General features: G+C 36.5%; 1 protein-coding gene across 2 annotated transcripts; it reads left to right on the plus strand.

The window, feature by feature from the left end:
- Nucleotides 1-10,718: 10,718 nt before the first annotated feature.
- Nucleotides 10,719-16,348, plus strand: fsd (transmembrane protein fates-shifted). 2 transcript variants are annotated; one of them, XM_085941775.1, is made up of 3 exons: nucleotides 10,719-10,872; nucleotides 12,328-13,070; nucleotides 15,664-16,348. In XM_085941775.1, the coding sequence occupies exons 2-3, from the start codon at nucleotides 12,411-12,413 to the stop codon at nucleotides 15,949-15,951; spliced, it is 948 nt and encodes a 315-aa protein (XP_085797901.1). In that variant the 5' UTR covers nucleotides 10,719-10,872; nucleotides 12,328-12,410; the 3' UTR covers nucleotides 15,952-16,348. The 2 variants fall into 2 exon arrangements, with proteins under 2 accessions (XP_085797901.1, XP_085797900.1); XM_085941774.1 differs by having other exon boundaries at nucleotides 10,758-11,059.
- Nucleotides 16,349-22,056: the final 5,708 nt, after the last annotated feature.

A 22,056-nucleotide genomic window follows, 5' to 3' on the forward strand; every position in this document is an offset into this window, starting at 1 on the left:
GTGTTGCCATATTTTGAAAGTGGAATTATAGTACAGTGCCTTCAAAATTATAGTATTTCGGCAAAAAATATAGTACGCGTTGAGTGACCAATAATTTTCTGCATTTTTCAAAAAATTAAACGTGGGGTAATTAACGTCTTGTTTTTTTTATTTTTTTTAGACAAAATTCAGATGTTAAGTCAGTGGTTTCCAAACTATATGTTACTACGCCTCTTTTTAAAAAAAAACTAATCTAGGCGCTTCCCCCCCTCCCCCCTTATTTCATTAAATAATACAGACACTTTTTTAAATAGTCAACAATGTATCTACTTAAGAATACAAAAATGAAAAAAAAATAAACAAGGTTTTACTACTTATATTACATTAATTTTCAATAGTAGTCAATCCAAATTCATCTTCGTTCATTGACAAATGGATTTTATCATGGATCCCACATGCTGAAGCGGACCCCCGGGTCAGGATTTTTCAACCACATATACCACCAAGGCGACTTTTTTTTGCTATTAATAGAATAATGTGAAAAGTACATTAGCAAACTAACCAAGAACTCAGTAAACAGATTTTTGTTTGCTTCAATATACCTATCTGGCGTAGAAATCATTTAAAAGTGGAGAAATGGCGAACTTTTTTTTGTCATTTTGATTTCCTAAGCTCCAATTTTCTATGAATGACTTCATTTCGGCATTTTAAATCAGTAAATGCATTAGTGGTCCTTGGATTGATTTATTCACTCATTTTTTTTAAAAATTTCAACCAAATAGACAAGTTTAACAACAAAATTATCGTTCCTAAACAAATTTGCCTCAAATTTCAACATTATGATTAATTTGACCCTTTTTTTACAAGATAGCCATTGCGCTTCACAATAGTATAGAAGTGAGGGATTATAAAATTAGTCTCCATATTTGCAAAAAGGTTTGCAAACAACGTTTTATAGGACTGTTTTTTGTGTATTTTATAACTAGCGGCCGTTTTATAAACTATGCATTTGAAAACTGCAAACCTGTGGCTACATTAATTGTGTTAAACTTTTCGCGCCTCCCTTTGCAACACTCCGCGACTCCAGTTTGGAAATCGCTGTGTTAAGTAATTAACGTCACCTTTTTTAGACATGAGGATTTTTTTTTGCTTCTCACGGATTATTTTGGCATTGTTTTTCTTCTATTGGCAACTTTTTTCCGATTTCTCAAAATTATAGTATTTTGGGCGTACTATACACGTTTTATATCGTAAATAGTACGCAGACGAAAATTATAGTACAAATACTATAACTATAGTACGGTTGGCAACACTGAACAACATTGGCCCAGTGTTTCCAACTAAAATGTTCAAAATTCAGTAGATTTTTTGATCTTGAAAAATGTATGAAATTCAACGATTGTGTTTGGTGAAAGCGTGTATATTGACATAATCTTACAAGTGTCATTTAAAAAATCATGTAAAAAGTGACTTTTATTCATCACAAATATCATAATTTTTTCTTTTCCTGACCAAAATTTCAGTGAATCTACTGAAATTTCAGTAGACATGGCAGCACTGCATTGGCCATAGACTAATATACTTGTGAAATAGATAATGATGGTAATACCATAGGGTGTTGGAAAATAAAATTTTAAACCTCTTAAAAATCAACTATTTTACTTTGAAAGCGTTCATATTGCTATAATCTCACAAGTATCTTTAGAAAATGCTGCTAAGATTGGCAAATAAAACCTTATAATGGCAATATTTTTCTGTATCTGAATTTGACTTTGAAGTCCTTGAGATAGGGTTAAGTTTGCTCTTCCTTCATCGCGTGAGGTGTTATTCTACTAATTTAATTTCCCTTTTCTTGTCGTTGGTCATTCCTCCCTTTTTATTTACTGGTCATACCCGCGCGTTCCTTTTTTATGTAGGGAGTTTGGGACTCCTTTGTCTTCATTCTGGATTTCACTTTCTTATTGTTTAGATGTAGCGTCTGACATTTCATTACTAACTATCCAAAAAATTATCTTGGACGAACGTTAAGTGATCAGTGATTATGGCGCAACATCTGCATAACCATGAGGATATTCTAAATGCAATGGACACCAGACGTCGAAGCAGAACTGCTACAGGATGAAAAGTTCAACGTACGAGCGACGATTAAGATGCTGATGTTTGAGGTGTCCTCGTTACGTACCTTATTTCAGCAGGGGGACCAGCAAGGAGTGGCACAACGCCCAAAAACAATTCTTGGCGCCCCCTACGGTCGTAGAGTTAGGTCTAAATGACGAGTTGCGTCGGTACGACCACTCCTCGTCATTAGCTAACCATCTGACGGAGAGGACCATCGCGGCCCTCCAGAATGCGATGTTTTCCAACGGGACAGCTTCTGGAAGGGTATGCAAGGGTTATTAGATTGGGCAACCAATCCTCAAAACATAATAACAGCGATGGGCTTGTACCAAAAAATCGAAGAGAGTTTTGGGGACAACGCATAATAAAATTTGCGAGGACATGACTCAGATCCTTACCGTGAAGCGCGCCAAGATTATACAAGCTCGGCGCCAGGAGATTTCGTCCTCAGTGTACCTTCACTCGGGAGGCACTATCAAGGATTCCTCCGAGCTCAGAGTCTCGGAAGGCCCTCGAACTCACATTATGGCCGGGGTACTCCCAAGGGGCGACGTGGGAAGGGAGTTCTCTATTGGAGGTACGGGCTCCACCAGGGATCCGTACTCTAAGCGGAGGTGACCGCTTATGGACGACCAACAACATTGGGGGCCACCTAAGAGACTTTCGGGGAGTCTGGATGGCGTAGTGTACCCCCCCCCCCAACATTGGTAAAAATAATAGCCGTAGCCCGCATACCTTTTGTGCGGACAACACCATTGGTAAGTCCTCTTTTAAGGAAAGAATTTCAAACGCAACAATCAGCAGAGGTCACTCTTATTTTTTTTTTAGTAACTTGTTATTTCTAGTCGTTCTCGTTTATTAGGTATATCCGAGCAGTGACGTTCCTAGACAAAATGCCGCCGCTGGGCAGTGCCATAATGCTGCTCCATTTTGTATACAAAATTATGTCTCGTCCGTGCTGGTGTCGTTTCTGGTCATCAAATACGTCGAAGGGCAACGGAAGTAAACTAGACATCGCGAACCCGACAAAAATTACAGTCTTGTTAAACCTTTTTATGTTAATTAATACAGTTTGTTTCCAACCAGTGAACTGAATTTTTTAAAGAAAATATATTTTCGTTATTAAGTACTCAGTTTAGGTAGCTATTTCTATATAAACCAAAAGATTCTCCTCGATCTGCCGCCCATCGAGTAACTGCCACCCCCAAACGACGCTCAATCTGCCTACCCCCACGGGACGTCACTGTATCCGGGTGTGTAACAGAGTTTTATTTTATTTTCAGTAATAAAACGCTCAGAACTTTTCGAGTTATTGTTTATTCAGAACACAAGTACACCTTAACATTGTTTTCTCAATTATTTTGATAGTCAAAAACCACAAAAGGTTAGGGCCACTTTCAGTGAACCCCTGGCTTATTAATTATAGTTCATTTCTAACTTCAAACGGTAAAGTTAATTTTATTTAAATTAAACTTCGTTAATATTGGCAATTATATTTAGGGTCCCAATTGGAGTACCTCTCGTTTAGTGTACTGTTTGCTTATCAACGTATTTTAATATTATTTGTTAAATTTGAAACTTTGTTTATCCACAATAAAATTAACTCCTTCAGAATATCGAACAAAGTTGGAAACCACTGGTTAATATTATATTGTTTACTCGTCAGCGTATTTTAATATTTATTAAATTTGAAACTATGTTTATCCGCGATAGGTTGACTTTATAATCTTATTATTTATTTACGTTAATACTAATATTATCAATTAACGCTTATAGTAATTTATATTTAAATAATCAACATGATTGTTTATAACGGAAAGTAATTAAATTATGAACTGTCAATGTGACAGCAGGCGCTTGTTTGTTTACGTGGCGGGTGTGCAAATAGTCGCGATGTTTTTTGTTTTATTTTTTTTTATCTTGGAGACAACAACGTAGTGTCAGTTCGAGTGGTAATTTATAACTGTTTTATTTAAAAGAAATAGGCAGTCTCTTGGTCCGCAGCGGCCATTGCAAAGTTGTGATTGGTCGATTTCCAAAATTACCATTAAAGGCCCATGTGTTTACAAAATGCTGAGCCGTTTTCTCCACTTTATTTGGCGACCAACATTTCCAAAGGCTGTAGTTTTTTTTTGTTTTCCTTCATATAAGTGGGTGTACTTGATTCCAAAAATAAATTCCGGAAAATGTTCATTTAAATTCTTTTGAAAATTTCACACCCCACCCTCGCACCTGTCAAACGAACATTACGAAAAAAATGAACCTTCTCGGAATCAGTTCGTTGAGGTGTCAAAAGATAGGTGATCTGCATCCAGAAGGGATTGCGTTTGCAGATACCAAGAAAATTACGATCTCGCGAAATTATGATAGATTTAAAAATCGTTTCTAGCTGTTTTTTTTTGTACACCGACTTATACGGTACATTCTTAGTCTAATCTTACATATTATTAAATCGCATACTGGTAAGTTACAATTTTACTATTCCTAATACTTAATATTTAATTATTTGCTTCCGTTCATCCCTATCACACCAGGAAAATCCCGCTAAATAACCAAGTGATACGATCATAGGTTTTTCTGCTCCGCTAATTGACTTAGGAGGTCAAGAGCCGCTTTTTAGGCCTACAAAACCTTATTTTAGACTTCCCATTTAAGACGGGAATTCCATGGGCATGTCAGTTCCTACAGCCAAAACCATTCAAACTAATTCACCATTACGATGTTCCAGCCGTCTTACGAAAAGAAGACTGTCTAGTAATAATAGATCTAAGCCAGGCATACCTAGTATGGCTTCTCAACATCATCGATTCGTTCGACTAGCCTACCGAGGGGAGCTCCTACTATTCACGTGTCTCCCGTTCGTGCTGTCAGCCGCTCCGATTATGTTTGCATCCTGACCAATTGGGTCGCCGAACGCCTACAAAAGAATGGCTGAGAATATTCACTTACCTAGACGACTTCTTTAATTCAATTCAATTCATTTATTTTTTTTAACATATTGTGGACATTACAAATTATAAGTTTAAGACGTTCACAACATGACATTTAGAAAGAAAGATATATAAATATAACAGTATTACATAAAAAAAGAGATATATCAGTAGATGAATTAGATAGGTACAAGGAAGTACACCGGATGAGTTAAGCAGACCCTATTTTAAGATTTTATAAAACAACATCCACCTAAACTCATTCTCACGTAGGTGGAATATATCAACACCCGAAGCAATTTCGTTGAACATAGTTATCACTCTCCCAATTGGCATTACCAGTGGCAGGTTGGTTCTGTACCTTGGGAGAATAAACAACTGGTGGTCTCTATTTCTAAGATAGTTATCAGGGACACACAGGTCAACACTGCCCAGAATGGCAGAGTTCTCATTTATACCTTGTATAAGTCGAAAAAAATACGTAGCTAAATAAAGATTTCTTCTAAATTGCAGACTGCAGTATGTAAGCATGCCTAAGAGAAAGTCAGTTGGATAAAGCCACGGATAGTATCCATACAACCTCAAGTAAAGGAGTCTCAAGAATTTCTTCTGTACCCTCTCCACCATAAGGCCATACTTCAACTGGTGCGGTGCCCAAAAAATAGACCCACTCTCAAGTCTGCTTCGAACTAAAGAATTAAATAAAAGTTTTAATACCGTAACATCTGAAAAGACCCGGGAAGTACGCATGACGAAGCCCAACATTTTAAGCGCTTTGTTACAAATGGTAACTATATGGCTAATAAATGTCAGTTTACTCTCAAACGTAATGCCAAGATCCCTTACAGATGATATTCGTGACAGAACTCTGCCATGCATCGAGTATTGGAAAAACAACACTTTTGAGGCTCTGGTAAACGATAAAAGATTGCATTTATCAATATTGAATTCTAGTTTGTTACGCCTGCCCCAATTTAATACATTATCTATATCAAGTTGGAGCTGACGACAATCGTCCAAGGTGACAACTTCCAAAAAGAGTTTCAAGTCATCAGCGAACAACAAAAACATAGCATTTTTTATTACCAATGCTATGTCATTTATAAAAATCGTGAACAGCAACGGCCCTAAGTTTGAGCCCTGGGGGACACCAGAAAATGTGTAAAAGGTCTGTGACTGATAAAGGCCGTACGATACGTATTGTTGACGGTTCCTAAAATAACTCCCGAATAGTTTCAAAAATCGATCCGACAATCCAATAAGTTGGAGTTTTTCCATCAGGATGTCATGATCGACCTTGTCAAATGCTTTCGAGAAGTCATTGTAAGAACAGTCAACCTGGTGGCCTCTATCCAGTGCCGATGACACATAATCGGTAAATACCATCAGGTTAGTTTCCGTTGATCGGCCTGCTCTAAATCCATGCTGCTCATTTATTATGAATGACTCAATTTTTGGATAAATCATGTTGTGCATGATCATCTCAAGAACTTTTGCTGGTGCAGAGAGAACAGCTACCGGCCTGTAATTCTCCACTGATGACTCTGTACCACTCTTATGGATTGGAGTAACCTTCGACATCTTCCACGTTTCCGGGAAGATACCTGTCTCCATTGCGAGATTAAATATATATGAAAGCGGGCCTTTAACGAAGTCAATACAACCCTTTAAAAAAAATGTAGGAACATAATCAGGTCCTAAAGAGCGAGTATTCTTCAGTTTTTTAATAAACTGAAGTACATCGCCCTCATTAATTGAAAAAATATCGACGGATTGGGCACCACATGACGGTTTTCCTGACGTTGAGGCAACATCCAGATTTGGAATACTACTTGCGTAGACAGACTTGAAATGACCAGCAAATGCTTCTGCCACTCCATGTCCGGTCACCTCTTCGCCCTTCCAACTCATCCTATCAGTAAACCCACCATCTCTTCTTAACGATTTTACGTAATTCCAAAACAATTTAGGATCTCGGTTCAGGTGGAATACAGGATAACCTTCATACAGTCTTTAGGGTGGTTAATAAATATAAAAAGATCCTGTATGATCCCAAGCCAACAATGAGGGTTCCTGGACATCACGTGGGACACACACAACAAGCAGAGGTTTCTGTCGCCGGATAATTGTGTAGCACTCCGTCACCATCTGCTAACGCAGGTACAAAAAGACAGTTGTTCCCTTAGACAGGCACATATCCAATCCCTTCTGGGGCGACTCAACTTCACATCCTATCTCCGCGAGGAAGGTTGCATTGCCGACGGCTACAATGCTCCAGTCAGCAATATGGCCGAGGCCCCATCCTCGCCAATTGATGACAATCCCACCACAGGCCCAACAGGACATCATGTGGTGGCTCTAGGCGACAGGATACTCAGAGTTGACACAACGCAGGTAAAAAAAGGCAGTTGGTCCCTCAGACAGGCACATGTTCAATCCCTTCTGGAGCGACTTAACTTCGCATCCTACCTCCACGAGGAAGGTTGCATTGCCGACGGCTACAAAGCTCCAGTCATCAATATTGTCGAGGTCCCATTCTCGCCAATAGGTGACAATCCCAAGTGGTGGCTCCAGGTGATAGGATCCTGAGTTGACACACAGAACGACATTCAATCACTTCCTGACGACAGACGCAGCCGACACAGGCTGGGGAGCCTAACTGAATGAACACCACCTATCAGGTACGTGGAAACAAGACCAGTTAGCATGGCATGGCATTCCAACAGGAAGGAAATGTATGCAATTCAATCTCGGGTACAAGCAATCATAGGATCAGATCTGCTTCTGCAGACAGACAACAAAACAGTGGTGGCATACATCAACAACGAGGGCGGCATAAAATCTGTCACCCTCCTAAACCTATGCCGACAGATACTAGTATTTACCAGTCGAGCCAACATCATGTTTACTGCACAATATCTTTGCAGAAATTACAACTGCGTGGCAGATCATCTCTCCCGCAGACAACTCATTCCCGAATAGCACCTCATCAACACCGCAACCACCACCCTGTTTCAAAGATGGGGAGTTCCCGATGTGGATTTATTCGCAAGCGAAGCAGCACATGTCATTGCAACATACGTCTCACTAGACGTTACAGACAGTGGCGCGCTGTTTCACGACGCCTTCAGCCGAGTATAGGACTTCAGACTGGCGTGGATATTTCCCCCACCAAACTTACTTCCACGAGTCCTAGCGCACCTGAACTCAGCAAAAGGGAAGTACTTACTAGTGGCACCGAGCTGGAAACAATGCTTTTGGGGAGTGGACTTACGAAAAAGGGGGATAGTACCTCCTTATACAATACCTCACCTACATACGATACTAGTAGGTACGGAGACCAACTGTCCACCTCCAAGGACCCAGGACCTGTCCCTTTAACTATGGATAATTTCGGATGGGGTGAAATAACATCAAATTGAATCGTGGAAGAAAGGGCACTCCTTATTTCCAGATAGCGGCCTTCGACTCTAAAAACTTACAAACCAGTTTGGAACAAATGGAAGACAATGACATGGTGTAACACGAACCTAATGGATCATAAAAGCCCTCAACCAATGGAATTAGTCAGATACGTAGGCTACTTGCACAACACGGAGGGTTTGTCGTACAACACCATCCTGGTGAATAAGTCAGCCATAGCCACATTTTGAAAACCGATGATCATTGGAGATATCATCATCAACGTGGTAGTACAACACAATATCGTCACTGTTCTGGCAGAAGACACTTATTCGAAAAAATTACATATTGAGTTAGTTATACCAAAATGTACCTTATTTAAAATTTTACCGTCTGGAAACCTTCTTAATAAATAAACATTCTTTATTTTAAAGTTATCCTTTTTACCCATTTCAAACATTTTAACAACTTCAAAGTCAAATTACTCAAAACTAGTATTCTCCAGTTAGTGTGTTCTGCCAGAACAGAGACGATATGTTAAAGGCAATTATTTCGGTACATAAAACCAAACCCGTCAAATCACCGGTTTGGGATCCAGACGAATGGTACCTAGATCATCTTAGGAAATCAACACCGGTGGAGTACAACCTATACAAAGCGTCTCGCAGGACAGCTACTCGGCTGCTTCTCGCATAGGGACGAAGGGTTCATGACCTCACACTACTCAGTAATAGTAGACAATGAATTAGTGGATAAAGGTGACCACATAATTGTATGGTCAAGGTTTGGCGCAAAGACAGATACGGCCAAGCATCGTCAATCGGAATGGAAGCTAAGCGCTTCCACGTGTCAGAACATCGACCCAGTATTCTGGTTACGGAAACTCGTCTGCATGTCAAACCCAAGGAGAGAGGAAGGTAGGGAAATTTCGGAATTATTTATATCTTCAAGAGGACCACCAAAACCAGCCACCAGGACAGCTATAGGGAATTGGATAAGGTCAGTACTGTTGGAAGCAGGGGTACAAGAACCATCAGGCAATGTCCGCTCAGTGGTGGCTTCCTTAAACTGTAAATATACCCAATAGATGATATCTTAAAGAGAGGTAACTGGCGTAGTGAGTCGACATTTCATGACAACTACCAGAGAACGATGGACATACCACCATCACAAGGGGAAAAGAACCAATCAACTTCTCTATTCAACCCTATATATTGAACGTCACGATGGTCTATACCTCGACAATGAATCATTGTGACATACAGGAATTTGGCATACCCAACACTAGGTGATAACAAACAGATATCTCAAGGACTTCAAAGTCAAATTCGAATAATGAAAGGAGTTTTACCTACCAATAAAACTCTTATTATTCATGTTGACTTTGAAGTCCAGGTAACTTCTACCTGGTTCCTTGAGCCATATCATGATGAAGACAAAGGACTCTCAAACTTCCTACATAAAAAAAGGGACGCGCGGGTATGACCAGTAAATAAAAAGGGAGGAATGACCAACGACAAGAAAAAGGAAATTAAACTAGTAAAATAACACCTCACGCGAAGAAGGAAGAGCAAACCCTATCTCAAGGACTTCAAAGTCAACATGAATAATAAGAGTTTTATTGGTAGGTAAAACTCCTTTCATTATATTTGATGTGATGTCTCCTTCCATAAATACTTCTTAAGGTCATGCATTAGTTGAGGCACGGTCTAAAAAGATCGTTGCTAGGCGATGCGCGGACTGCGGGTCGCGGGTGCAAATGACACCTGTCGAACGAAATATTATTTGTCATATAAATCCAACATATTGTTCTATTAGTAACAATAATAATATATTCATTGACATGTTTTCTTTTTAAAGTAAATGGGTAACGTTTTTAGTCATCTTTAGACGATTTTAGAATTAATTGACCCGTCGCCATCACGCAGCAAAGTGACGTGCTTCTGGCTCGAGATTCTCTCACTGAATGGCAGCGAGTCCAAAATTTCGTCGCGCCTACAGTTGGAAATTATTTGTACATTTGATATAAATCTACAGCCATATAAAAACAAAAATATTTCAAAATTATCACGTCAAGACAATACAGAATGTTTTAATTGTGATCTGACGTGTCAAAAACTTTAGACCTTAAGACTATTTTAATATAAATATGATGATTTTTTGTCTGCGAATTACTGCTAGTCAATGGATTTTCATCTTACTATAACTATTTATAAATACAAAACATTTATTCAGAGAATTTTCAGTAAATTTAATCTCGAGGGGATAATGTAACCACTTTCACTATGGTATGGTAATACTGATGGAAAATGTAAACACTTTCTACATCTGACGTTTGCCGTTTTGACATTTCATAATCGTTAGCAATAATATTGTTATTATACTATTTTCATTTCACAATATTTAAATAACTATAATAATGAATCCTACATATTTATCAAATGTAAATGTCTTCCAATAATTATTTATAATATGGCTTTTATGTTATGTATAAATATAAGATAATAAGCTAAACCGTACTAACTATAAATATAAGCAACATAATATTACAATACTTGCATTAACTAAATTATAGTACAACGTTATTATAATGCCATTTAAAAAAAAGAACAAAAAATCATACAACCAGGGTAAGATACTTACATTAAAATAATTCACAGCTTAGGTTACAAAGATACTTTAATTTCACTCTACTATCCAGTTATTGACAGTTACAGATTAATATACGTAACACCATATTATTAGGAAGTGGCAAACATATTTTCCAAAAAGTCAATTGCACAAGTTTAGTGTTGATCACCATTTCCTCATAATAAATAGTGTTTTGGTTATAGGTAGGTACTCAATGAAAATGATGGTGGTCAATGAAAAAAAAGTTGAAAAATCGGCTGGAAATCATTATTTTCTAAACCTCACACAGTCTACATATTTCTGGGTAGATTGTGTTCAATTTTGGGTTGTTGTTACGTCTCAATGTAGTACATTGAAGTGTACATTGACCATATTTTGAACATACTTAATTTGAAAACATCTCATGCACCCACTAGAAAAAATCTTTTTTAGAAAAAAATATAACACCCGACGGGACTTGAACATGTAACCGCTGGATTCGCGCCAGGGTGCTTTTCCAATTATGCTACGAGCATCCTACTTCGGGTGGCGTATTTTTTTTCTAAAAAAGATTTTTTCCATGTAATCGTAAATTTTCTATGTCAGTTTTGAGTTGTTTGATGTAATGAATTCAGAATTTGAATTTTGAATAACATAATAGATTTAAGCAATTACATAAAACTCGTATCACAATAAAAGACTTTTGTAAATATAATAAACTCGTATCTTGAGTTACATGTTTGTAAATATTATATAGAATGCTGAACTCCGACAGATGATTATACTGAAGCTCTTTCTCATATATAAATAAAAAGTATTTCAAGTTATACACATTTATATTTTTATAAAAATCAATGTTTTTTAAAATAAATATTAAAACGATGAAATAGTCCAAAATCTAAACGTCAAAAAATTGAAAACTTAATAAACTAAATTTTAATAATAAATATGACCTTAAAATATAATGTAATAATAAGATGTAACCCTGCAACGTATTCACATTTTTTTATTGTAAGCGTATCTTTGAATTTAAAAAAAAAAAATCTTTTTAATGTTTTCAGATACATATTTAATACAGTTGTTAATACAGTTGAAACTGTAAATTATCAAAAAAAATTCTCAAATTGCAAGCTTTGTATTTTTTCGCTAGGTTCTCTGTTGGCATATAGGATCCCCCTTAAGTCAATAACAAGAAAATTGGACGATTTTGAAAAATTTGGCTCTTCCACAAACTTTATTGTACAGTAGATAGTATTAATTCATACGCAAAATTCAATTGATTTTTCAGATGTGTCTTTAAGTGATTACGCCAATTCAAATTTCATTAGCTGCCGCGCAAGGAAAGCAAGTGGAAATATTAAGCAGGAAGTTATGAAAACTGACGATGTAGATTGGAACTGGGATGATGATGTTGATGATGATATTGATTTGATAGAAACGGAAAACGAAGACGGAACCAAAAATATTGTGATAGCAAAAAGTGGAAATGTGAAGAAATTACGCTTGCATGATTCAAATATTTGTAATATATCAGAAGATACCGTTGGAAACGAATATCCGATTGTTATTTGGTTTCTTGTATCAGATTACATTCTTCCGGAAGAGGTGGGAAGATTTGCTGGGATATGTAAAGGCACTCTGTTTGTAACGTCTTATGCCAAATTTTGGTATAATTTATACAGAAGGTACTGTAAAAGATTGATTTGTCTACCTGAACGATTGAAACCCGAATGCTTAGCTAAACGGTACGGTCTTCGAACTCTTGTAATCAGGAGTCTATATTACTCATATGAACCGTTTGTAAGAAAGTATCCGCTGAGATGTGAGGTCCACGAAACGCCACAGGATCTGATTAAACGAAGATGTATATCAATGTGGTATCAAAGACATAAGGAGCAGTGGGTTTTCTACTTTAAGTTGAAACTTGTTTACAGAGAGTTATATAGAACGAAACCTAGTGCCAAAATTGATTGCCTCACTATATTGGATGATATTACTGCTAATCAAGAAAACGACTGTAAAGTTTTAAAGGTATAATTGATATTCACTTAGTTTTTTCAATATTTTAGCTTTAGAAAATTAATACTGCCGACTGAGGGTATTTGGTGGAATTTGAATTTAATTTAAGTTTTGTACTATTCAATTTGAGTATTTTTTTGCGACCCGATTTGTCTTTTTGTGCATCTTCAGGCACCAGCGGTGAAGGATGGAGGTAGCCTGTTAAGATCCGACATAAATAGTGCACACTAAACTTTGTCAGTCAAACGTATTTCTTTTCATTGAACTAAGCTAAATTAAACTCTGCATCATTCAAGCCATAGTAGATAATAGTCAAACATATTTTTTTATCTATAAAATATCTGAAATTGGATAGAAAAATATTTTTTATCAATTATGGTTTGGTTAGGCAGGGCTTAATGAATTTTAAAAAACTAACCAACACCGTATTATGTATTCTTAATTCAATGAAAACAAATAAGTATGAGTGACAAAGTTTAGTGTGCATTATTTATGTTGAATCTTAATAGCCGACCTCTACCCTTCGCCACTGTCAGGCACCATGCGCAATCAACAATGGCAAATGCACACTGATCACACCCTTACAATGTAGGAGGTGATTTAACAGCATTACTGCTGTGCTACAGTGGCCGTCTCACATTCATAGGTTTTTTTTTTATCAAAAACTGTTGGGTGTCATCCTAAATCACAAAGGTTGTAGAATTAATAAAAACTTTGTTTTAAAGATACTATTAAATAAATTGATTAGCAGATTGAATTCCATTTAAATAGAGGTACATGTTTCAAAGTATGTGTAAATTTGAATACATAATATACCGTATATCCTCGATTATAAAACGCAGCCTTATTTTTATATACCAATAATAAAAAATAAAAACATGTGAACTTTATTATAACAGACAAAGTCATACAATCAAAATAAAAAGAGTTTAAAAATAGGCATATTATTTATGTACTATCACCATCTTTCGTCAGATTTTTTTCCAAGCAGCTGACACACATTCAGCAATTTTTGATGCCGGTGCTTTTTTTATCTTACTAGAAGATATCAACGGAAGGTCTTAGACCCCCTTAAGCATTTGGTTGTCGCTTTGCAAGAAATATGATCAATTAATTCTCCAACGACGAATATTCACTTCACTTATGACAAAATTACATTCTGTTTCCGTGCTCTTCTGCATACACAATAACTTTTCTGTTTAACGCAGCATCTTAATGTAGTCTTCTTGCCGACATTTTAAACGGTAATTAGGGACAAAATTTTTATTCAAACTCAAACGTGGTTAGGCAGTGGCTACTGTAACTCAACCGACCCCGAACTAGTAGTAATCAGTGATGATTCATCACAACCGCAGAATTTTACAGCGATTGTAAGACGCCATCGATTATATAATGCACCCCTAATTCAAAGACACCAAAATGGGAAAAACATGCATCTTATAATCAAGAAAATATGGTATTTATCAGTTTAACGCTATTAATTTCAAAGTCAGTAACCTCCATTTTTATCTTGTTTTAATATTTTTCTTTATTCAGATTCGGTAAATACTTTTCCATCATAATAATATGTACCTATTTTCACAAAATATCATATCCAGCTCTGTTTTTTAGTTAATTATTATAATTAAACCGGAAGTTGATTGCAAGGTCATCAGTCGCCATTTTTTATATTTTACGATGACTTTAAACATGATTTTTTAAAATTTTTTAATGATATTAATTATTTTTTTATTCGCTTTCCCAAATTGTGTAATATACTGTCAAGCTCGGTTATTATGATCTCTCGGATATAGCGAGATCTCGGATGTAACAAGGAAACATTCGTTTACATTTTAGTTTATGATTTTCTCCATACATTTATTCACTTTTATAACGAGCTCCTTATCGGATATACGGAGGTCAAAATTTTTCTTAAAACTGTTAATGTGTCGATTGTTTTACAACATTTCGACCCTAAGCAATAAAATCCGAATGGACAGGATGCCGCCGGGGTCGGATTACGTTTATGACTCTAGTTAAGTGTCGTACCTACCTAATTGGTTGTTTCGCTGAAAATATTGAAAAAGTATCCATGCATATGGTTGAAATTCCATGTAAAAAATCCAAGGTTTGTGAAGTCGGTAGGTACCTACCAGCGTTCATGACAATAAACAATTTCTTTTGAAGTTCATGAATGCCATGCTTGTTTCGCAGAAAAATTCTAATTGTGTATTTTTGTTTGAATTGCGACTTTTTGTGTTATGTGACCACTCATTTAAAAATACCTATTCTCTGATATAACGAGTAACGCTTATAACGAGGAAATTCAGTCCGTCCCATCTTCCTCATAATAACCGGGTTCGACTGTTTGCAAAAAGAAAATATTCTGTTTGCAGTCCTAAATGTGCTTGATGGTTTATTGCGGTTATCTCAACATGGCGTAATATGGAGGTTACAGTCTTAAAAATTAACAGCCTCATTAATAAGTATCTTTGTCACTTTGTAGACCAACTAACTTATTCTCTATTCGTTAATCATGTAAATTATTAAACCATACAAATTACTGTGTGAAAAATAATGTGAAGTGTGAAAACATCAACCGGTATTGAATTGTCATTTCTTCCAGATATTCTGTGCTGGTTTCTCTTCCGCACCTCCAACAATGGGCATGACTTTGAAAACACTACAGACGTCTCTCTCGCACAACATGAGAAGTCATCGCCTGACTCTGGGATTCAGCTCGGGCCTGCAAGACTTAAATGTCGGCATACCTGAATGCTTTGTGGTGTTGGAAAATGTTGTCAAGACGCAGGTCATCGATTGGTGGCAACAGTCTTACCCCCATTCTGAGGACTACTTACCTTCACCCACATTGGCTGATAGTAAACAAATGAGATGCTCATTTTCCATTTGAGGAAATTATACACACACATCGATGGCATGCGGTGTCTTTTGCGATTCGACAATATTCATCATCGATTCAAATATATTCTTATAAAGGGGTATTTTTAAATACTTATAACAATTTTTGTGAACCTGAATGGTCCAATTTTTAAATACAATATTTCTACTGAATACTCGATGACAGATTTTCAAAACAAATGAATGTAGCGTTACTGTCATTCGTTTTTGACCACAATGCCCACAATCGACCGTTTGTGTGTTTTTGCTGTCAATCTGGTTATTTGAATCATTGTAACTTATTTTCCTATTAGTTTGTAGGATGTAAAAGTATTAAGTCAATATGATGTAAGGAATGTTTGCGAATGTTTGATTGTGTGTGATTAAAACTAAATGCAAAATGCTCAATGAAAAAAATAAAAGTACATGTATGTATTAACTTATTAATTTAATACAATGTTTAAATGTGATAGGAGACAAGAGATAATAATATTATACTTATTTACTAATTAATTTATTTGGTCAATTATTATATAACCATCCAAAACGGTTGGAAATTCAATATTATGCTATATTTTCAACCTGTTTGAAAAAGTGGAAAATATTGACTCATATATTTTGTTTAGATATATTATATATGATTTGATTATCTCTTTGTTATTTAACAATGTAAATAAAATTCTATTCTATTAAAAATTTGTTTTTTTCCTTCTTCCATCCTCAGTTAGGGCATATGGACACCCTGTGGTGTCTCCGCTCGCCAATTTTCTTACATATTCCAAAGTCATACCAGCATCCTGTAGCTCCGATGTGTACTGTCACGGCTCCGGGTTAGAATCCCGTTGAAATCACAATACATTTATGTGATTTTTTCGAAGCCTGAATATTTTTTCAAAATAAATGGGCCGCGTTTATTATCTGTGTATTATATGCCTGGTGTAGATAGTGAAAACACTAATCAAAAGGCATTTTTTTTTAAAATCAAAGACATAATTATGTGGTTGAACATGCTTATCGTAAAAATATTCTTACTACTGTGGCGGTCTCGTAAAGGGGTGAGACCGCTGTCGGAGGTGACCAGATATTGAGATGAGAAGTCAGATTGGTAGTTGCTCCGATGGATGGAGGAGCAAGTTTTTATTGCAGTGTAAACAGTCGGTACAAGAGTATGTGACACGAGTTATGATACTGTTCCGAGGTCCGAGGCTCGGTGGATGAGATACTGTGCAGAGTGATATAGAGACTGACATGAAGATTACTGATCGGACTGAGATATGTTCTGTCCGGGAAGTTATGATAGAATGTCCTTTCCAATCAATTATGATCCGCTATTTATTGATGTACCTACAAACTATTGAATAATATGTTGAAATGACTATTCAATAAATTGCGGATCAGCTATTTTATTGAGTATGCGATAATTGGACATTTCGCTGGCTGTTGCTGAAATGAATATTAGGAAATAATATTATAATAGAAGTCAGTTATTTTGTTGAGTTTGCAATAACACAAACATGGAGCGTCCAAACCAACCCGCTCGCACCACACTCGGTTTTAATCAAGCGTGTCATGAGGCCCTACGTTTGGATGTGAAGCATCAACAGTGTTGTTTACGCCTGGGAATGTCTCAGGAGCAGATACCCAAGACTGATATCGCTACGCTCGCAAGTGAGCTTTGACTGAGTTTACTGAAAGACGTAATTTAATAAAAAGTGCCATATAATATACAAAAAATAAAGCTAAAACAATACGGGCAAACAAACTATGTATGTGAAGAGATCTTCACGTCCGCAATAAGATGCCACAATTTTTTTAAAATGCAATATAATTGGCCTTTGTGGCAACCAGGTTGGATGGCCGATGGGCCCAACAGCTGGTTGACCGACTTAAGCATCTCTTCCCTCTCGGAGCAGATTCTCGGACATTTCCAGAGGATGTGGTTTGCATCCTGTAGTTCGTAGTTCTTCGCCACATGAACATGTCGGCCGGGTAATAAGTCCAAACTAATAGAGTTTGGCAGCGAATCTACCATGGCATGTCAAAAACTGACTGGTTTAATAGTCGGGAGTCAATTTGATTATCTCCAATCGCCATTGTATATTCAGAAAGAAATATGTGTGCCTGGTCTTGGTAGAAGCTTCCCACTTTCGCTGCCGGTCTTCGACGCCGCATCCAGCGTCATAAGACGTAGTATCCGCTTCCTCAAAGATACTTTTTCAGCATCAAGGTTTGGAGGCGGGGCAAGGTGAAAATCACCAACAACGGCCTTCTCACCTTTGAGAACCATCGTGGATGCACCGCGTACCTGTATGTGCATGTCAAGAGTGCAGGTTCCAGCCACGGCAGGGAGCCTTTCTGTGGAAGTTGCGCGATAGGCTTTTGTGATAGATAACAATGCTCTGCGCTGCCCAGTTAAAGGGATATTCCTAATTTTGACATTTTTGAGGATTCGCTGACACCAAAAGTTAGGAACGTAGGTAAGAGTTGGGTTTCGGGAATTCTCGAGAATTTTTCGAGATTTTTCATCCCGAATCTCGAGAATTTAAATTTTTAAAATTTCGGGAAATCCCGTATCTCGAGAATCTTTCCTCAAGATTTGGGATTTCTTTATTATCAAATATTAATTGAAAAAACGATTTTCTAAATGAAAATAGTGGACAGAAAACGCAAAAAATGTTCAATTACTGATAGGAGTATTTAAAGTAGGAGTACATAAATTAAAAAAAATATTTTTTTGGAATTGGTCTGAAGATGGCGTTAATAAAAACTAAAAATAAAAAAAACAATAAAAATAAACAATATATATACAATAAATAATATACTTACTTACATAAAATTAAATAGGTAAATATGTTAATATTTTCGGAATATTATAGAGTGCTCCGGTTTGTAAAATTTTCCACTTCAAGCACTGATTATAAGGTGGTTTTAGTGGATTATAAGATGTGCGATAATAATAATCTTAAGCCGCGCCGCGGGTAAAAATATAGTGTCGTTTCAAGCTCGAATCCTGGGTCTGGTAAGTACACAAATTGCTTATGAGTGAGTATGAACCTAATAGGTTGAGCAAGTGGCTGAAATCCATTTCTCGTAAAAACAAAATCTGTTAATGCAAACCTCCACTCTGTGGAGGCCCATATTATGATCCTATCAGGATCGGACATGGTCGGAATGAAAAATGATAATAATATTTTTAGATAGGTTGTATAATAATTGACTATCATGCATTTTTTGAATTTACTTGCGATGTTTATTTTTTATTGAAATTTATCGATTCTATCTTATTACCAACACTGCTGTGGATGCATGTGATTTATTTAACCATGTCACTCTTCACTATTTTTTAAAACTTAATTCATTTTAGTGAATATGAGATTGGATTTTTAAATGTTTGTTTGTATAATGTTGAATCTCAGCCTGCTTGCATTTGAACAGGCAAACATCCCTCCCCTAAACATATCACTTTGGTTTAATGAGTAGGGAAAGTTTTAAAGGGTAAAGTTTATTTGTGAAAGCCTCTTGTTTCTTTTTAATCAAACTTTGAGAATATTATTTGCTGCATAATTACTTTCGCTCCCGTTCTCGTGAAATGTTTCTTTAACACTTTGAGATGCATTAGGGTAACTAAAATAATAAACATTTTAAAATTTATTATTATACTAGTCGAGTATATTGGACTTTTTATTTGAAGTAGTGGCGTTTGCATGATTTTTTTCTAGAAAATATAAAAAATGGACTATTGTGATGACTTTAATTATTTACATTAATTAAGCACTTACATTCAGAGCGTTAAAGCGGACCCTTTTTTGAGTTGCTCCGCTCCAGCTCCGCTTCTGGACCTAATACTTGCACCGGCTCCGCTCTAGGGTCTGCTCCGCTCCTGGTAAAAAGTTTCAATAAGTATTATAATATCTATACAAATGTTAGAAAAATAAAAAAAATAAGTAGTTTTAAAATAATAGTCATTTTCATTATTAATTATTCAATTAAACAAACCGACAGCAAATCGTCTCTCATTATTTGCCTCTTCTGTTGTGAGGTTATTTATCACTCGGCATTGTTTCGGCCACATTAAAAATAATTCCAGTGTTGCCAAGTGTCAAAGTGTACTATTTTCATTGGATTTTAGGACGAAAAATTAATATTAAATAAAACATTCGGAGCAGTGGAGCACGTCAAATTCTCCTACTCTGAGCTCCGCTCCAACGCTCTGCTTACAAGAGCTTATATAAAGATTGTTTGCAGAACCAAATTGGCATGGAGTGCATTTGGGCGCCTGAATGGTATCTTCAAAAGTGACCTCCCATTGTGTTTTAAGCGTAAAGTGTTCAACCAAAATGTGCTACCAACGTTAACATATGGATGAAAAACATGGACTCTTAATGTAAGAGAAATCCAAACATAGAGTAGTACAACGTGGCATAAAAAGGTGCATGTCGGGCGTAAAGCGTAAAGATCAATGAATAATGAAGCAGACAGAAATACGCGATGTGATAGCGGTCGTAAATCAGATGAAATCGCAATGGGCTGGACATGTCATTCGGCAAGTGGACAACCGCTGGACAAATGCCGTCATACAGTGGTATCCAAGGGGTACGAAACGCCCACAGGGATGCCCAAAAACCCGTTGGGTAGACAAACTCATAAAGATCGATGGATGTACGTGGCAGCAGAGAACTAGGGACCGATAGGAGTGGAGAGAAGAGGCCTTCATCAAGCAGTGGATCAACTCCAGCTGATGATAACATTAGAGCTAAAAAATAGAAAATGGGGGATAAAGATAATACCTACTTACCAGTGGCGTGCGGTCCACAGATGCTGTAGATGCTCCGCATCCCCAGTAGAAATCGATTTAGGACTATGTAATAATATTATGTGGGAATTTTTTGCGCAATCGTTTGGTAATATTTACATAACTTTAAAGGTTCTATATTATCACTGTTAAAAATGTATATCAAAACTACCGGGCTGCAACATCACCATACCACTTCACCGATCGCCAGTTAAAATTCAACTAGTCACGAAAGCCAGCGTTGATAATATGTGGCAACTAGTGGGCCTGTATGTATTTTTCAACAGAATCCCAACAAGAAAAAGTCACCACACGCCACTGCTACTTACATACATACTTATGTATGTATATAGATTATAGCAGTGGCGAAGGGTTGAGGTAGGCTGTTAAGATCTGACACAAAGAGTGCACACTAAACTTTGTCACGTCATTCGTATTTTTTTTCATTGAACTAAAACTACATTTTTAATTAACCGTTTTTTTATTCAACGAATAATTCACAAGATTTAAGAAAGTAACATTCTAATTATTGAACATATATAATTATGAAATCACTTCTGAGAAAATATATAACCAATAGAAAAAATCTAGTGAGAAGTAGCAGTAGTAGGAGTGATCCGTGACGTCGGTTAGCAATTAAAGTAATACCTACTTTGATTTAAAATATAAAAGCCGATCGCCAATAGTAACTCCATTTGGAAAGCGCTTCAGATGGTATTAAAAGCCATTAGTTAATATTTGTCGCAATTAAGTATGGCGCCTTTAGCATAGTGGTCTATGTGCATGGGCGCGAAACCCGAGAGATACTGGTTTGATTTCTGCGGGGTGTAATACTTTTTTCAAAAAAGATTTTTTCTATAGGTTAAGTATAATAATTTATAATATATTTTCTCAGAAGTGTTTTCAAAATTATGTATGTTTAAGGCTTCAGCTGAGGCATGGTCTAAAAAGATCGTGACTAGGCGATGTGCGGATTGTGCAAATGACGCGAGCCGAACGAAATATAATTTTTCATAAAAATTCAACATGCGTCCTTTTAATGTTATGTGTATTATTATATTCGGAATAATAATAGTATATTCATTGATATGTTTTCTTTTTCAAGTGCATGCGGAACGTTTTTTAGTCATCTTTACACGATTTAAGAATATATTCCTCCGACGCCATCACAAAACAAATTGACGTGCTCACACCTCGACTGTCAGTCTCAGATTGGCGACGACTACGAAATTTCGTTTCATCTACTGTTGAAAATTAAGTGTTTGAGACTACATTATTTATGGATGGTTTTAGTTTTTGAAATTCAATTAAACATTAAACCCTGCG

Source organism: Rhyacophila brunnea, unplaced genomic scaffold (assembly GCF_057557595.1).
Source record: "Rhyacophila brunnea isolate RB1 unplaced genomic scaffold, BYU_Rbru_1.0 scaffold_14, whole genome shotgun sequence".
NCBI classification, from domain to species: Eukaryota; Metazoa; Arthropoda; class Insecta; order Trichoptera; family Rhyacophilidae; genus Rhyacophila; species Rhyacophila brunnea.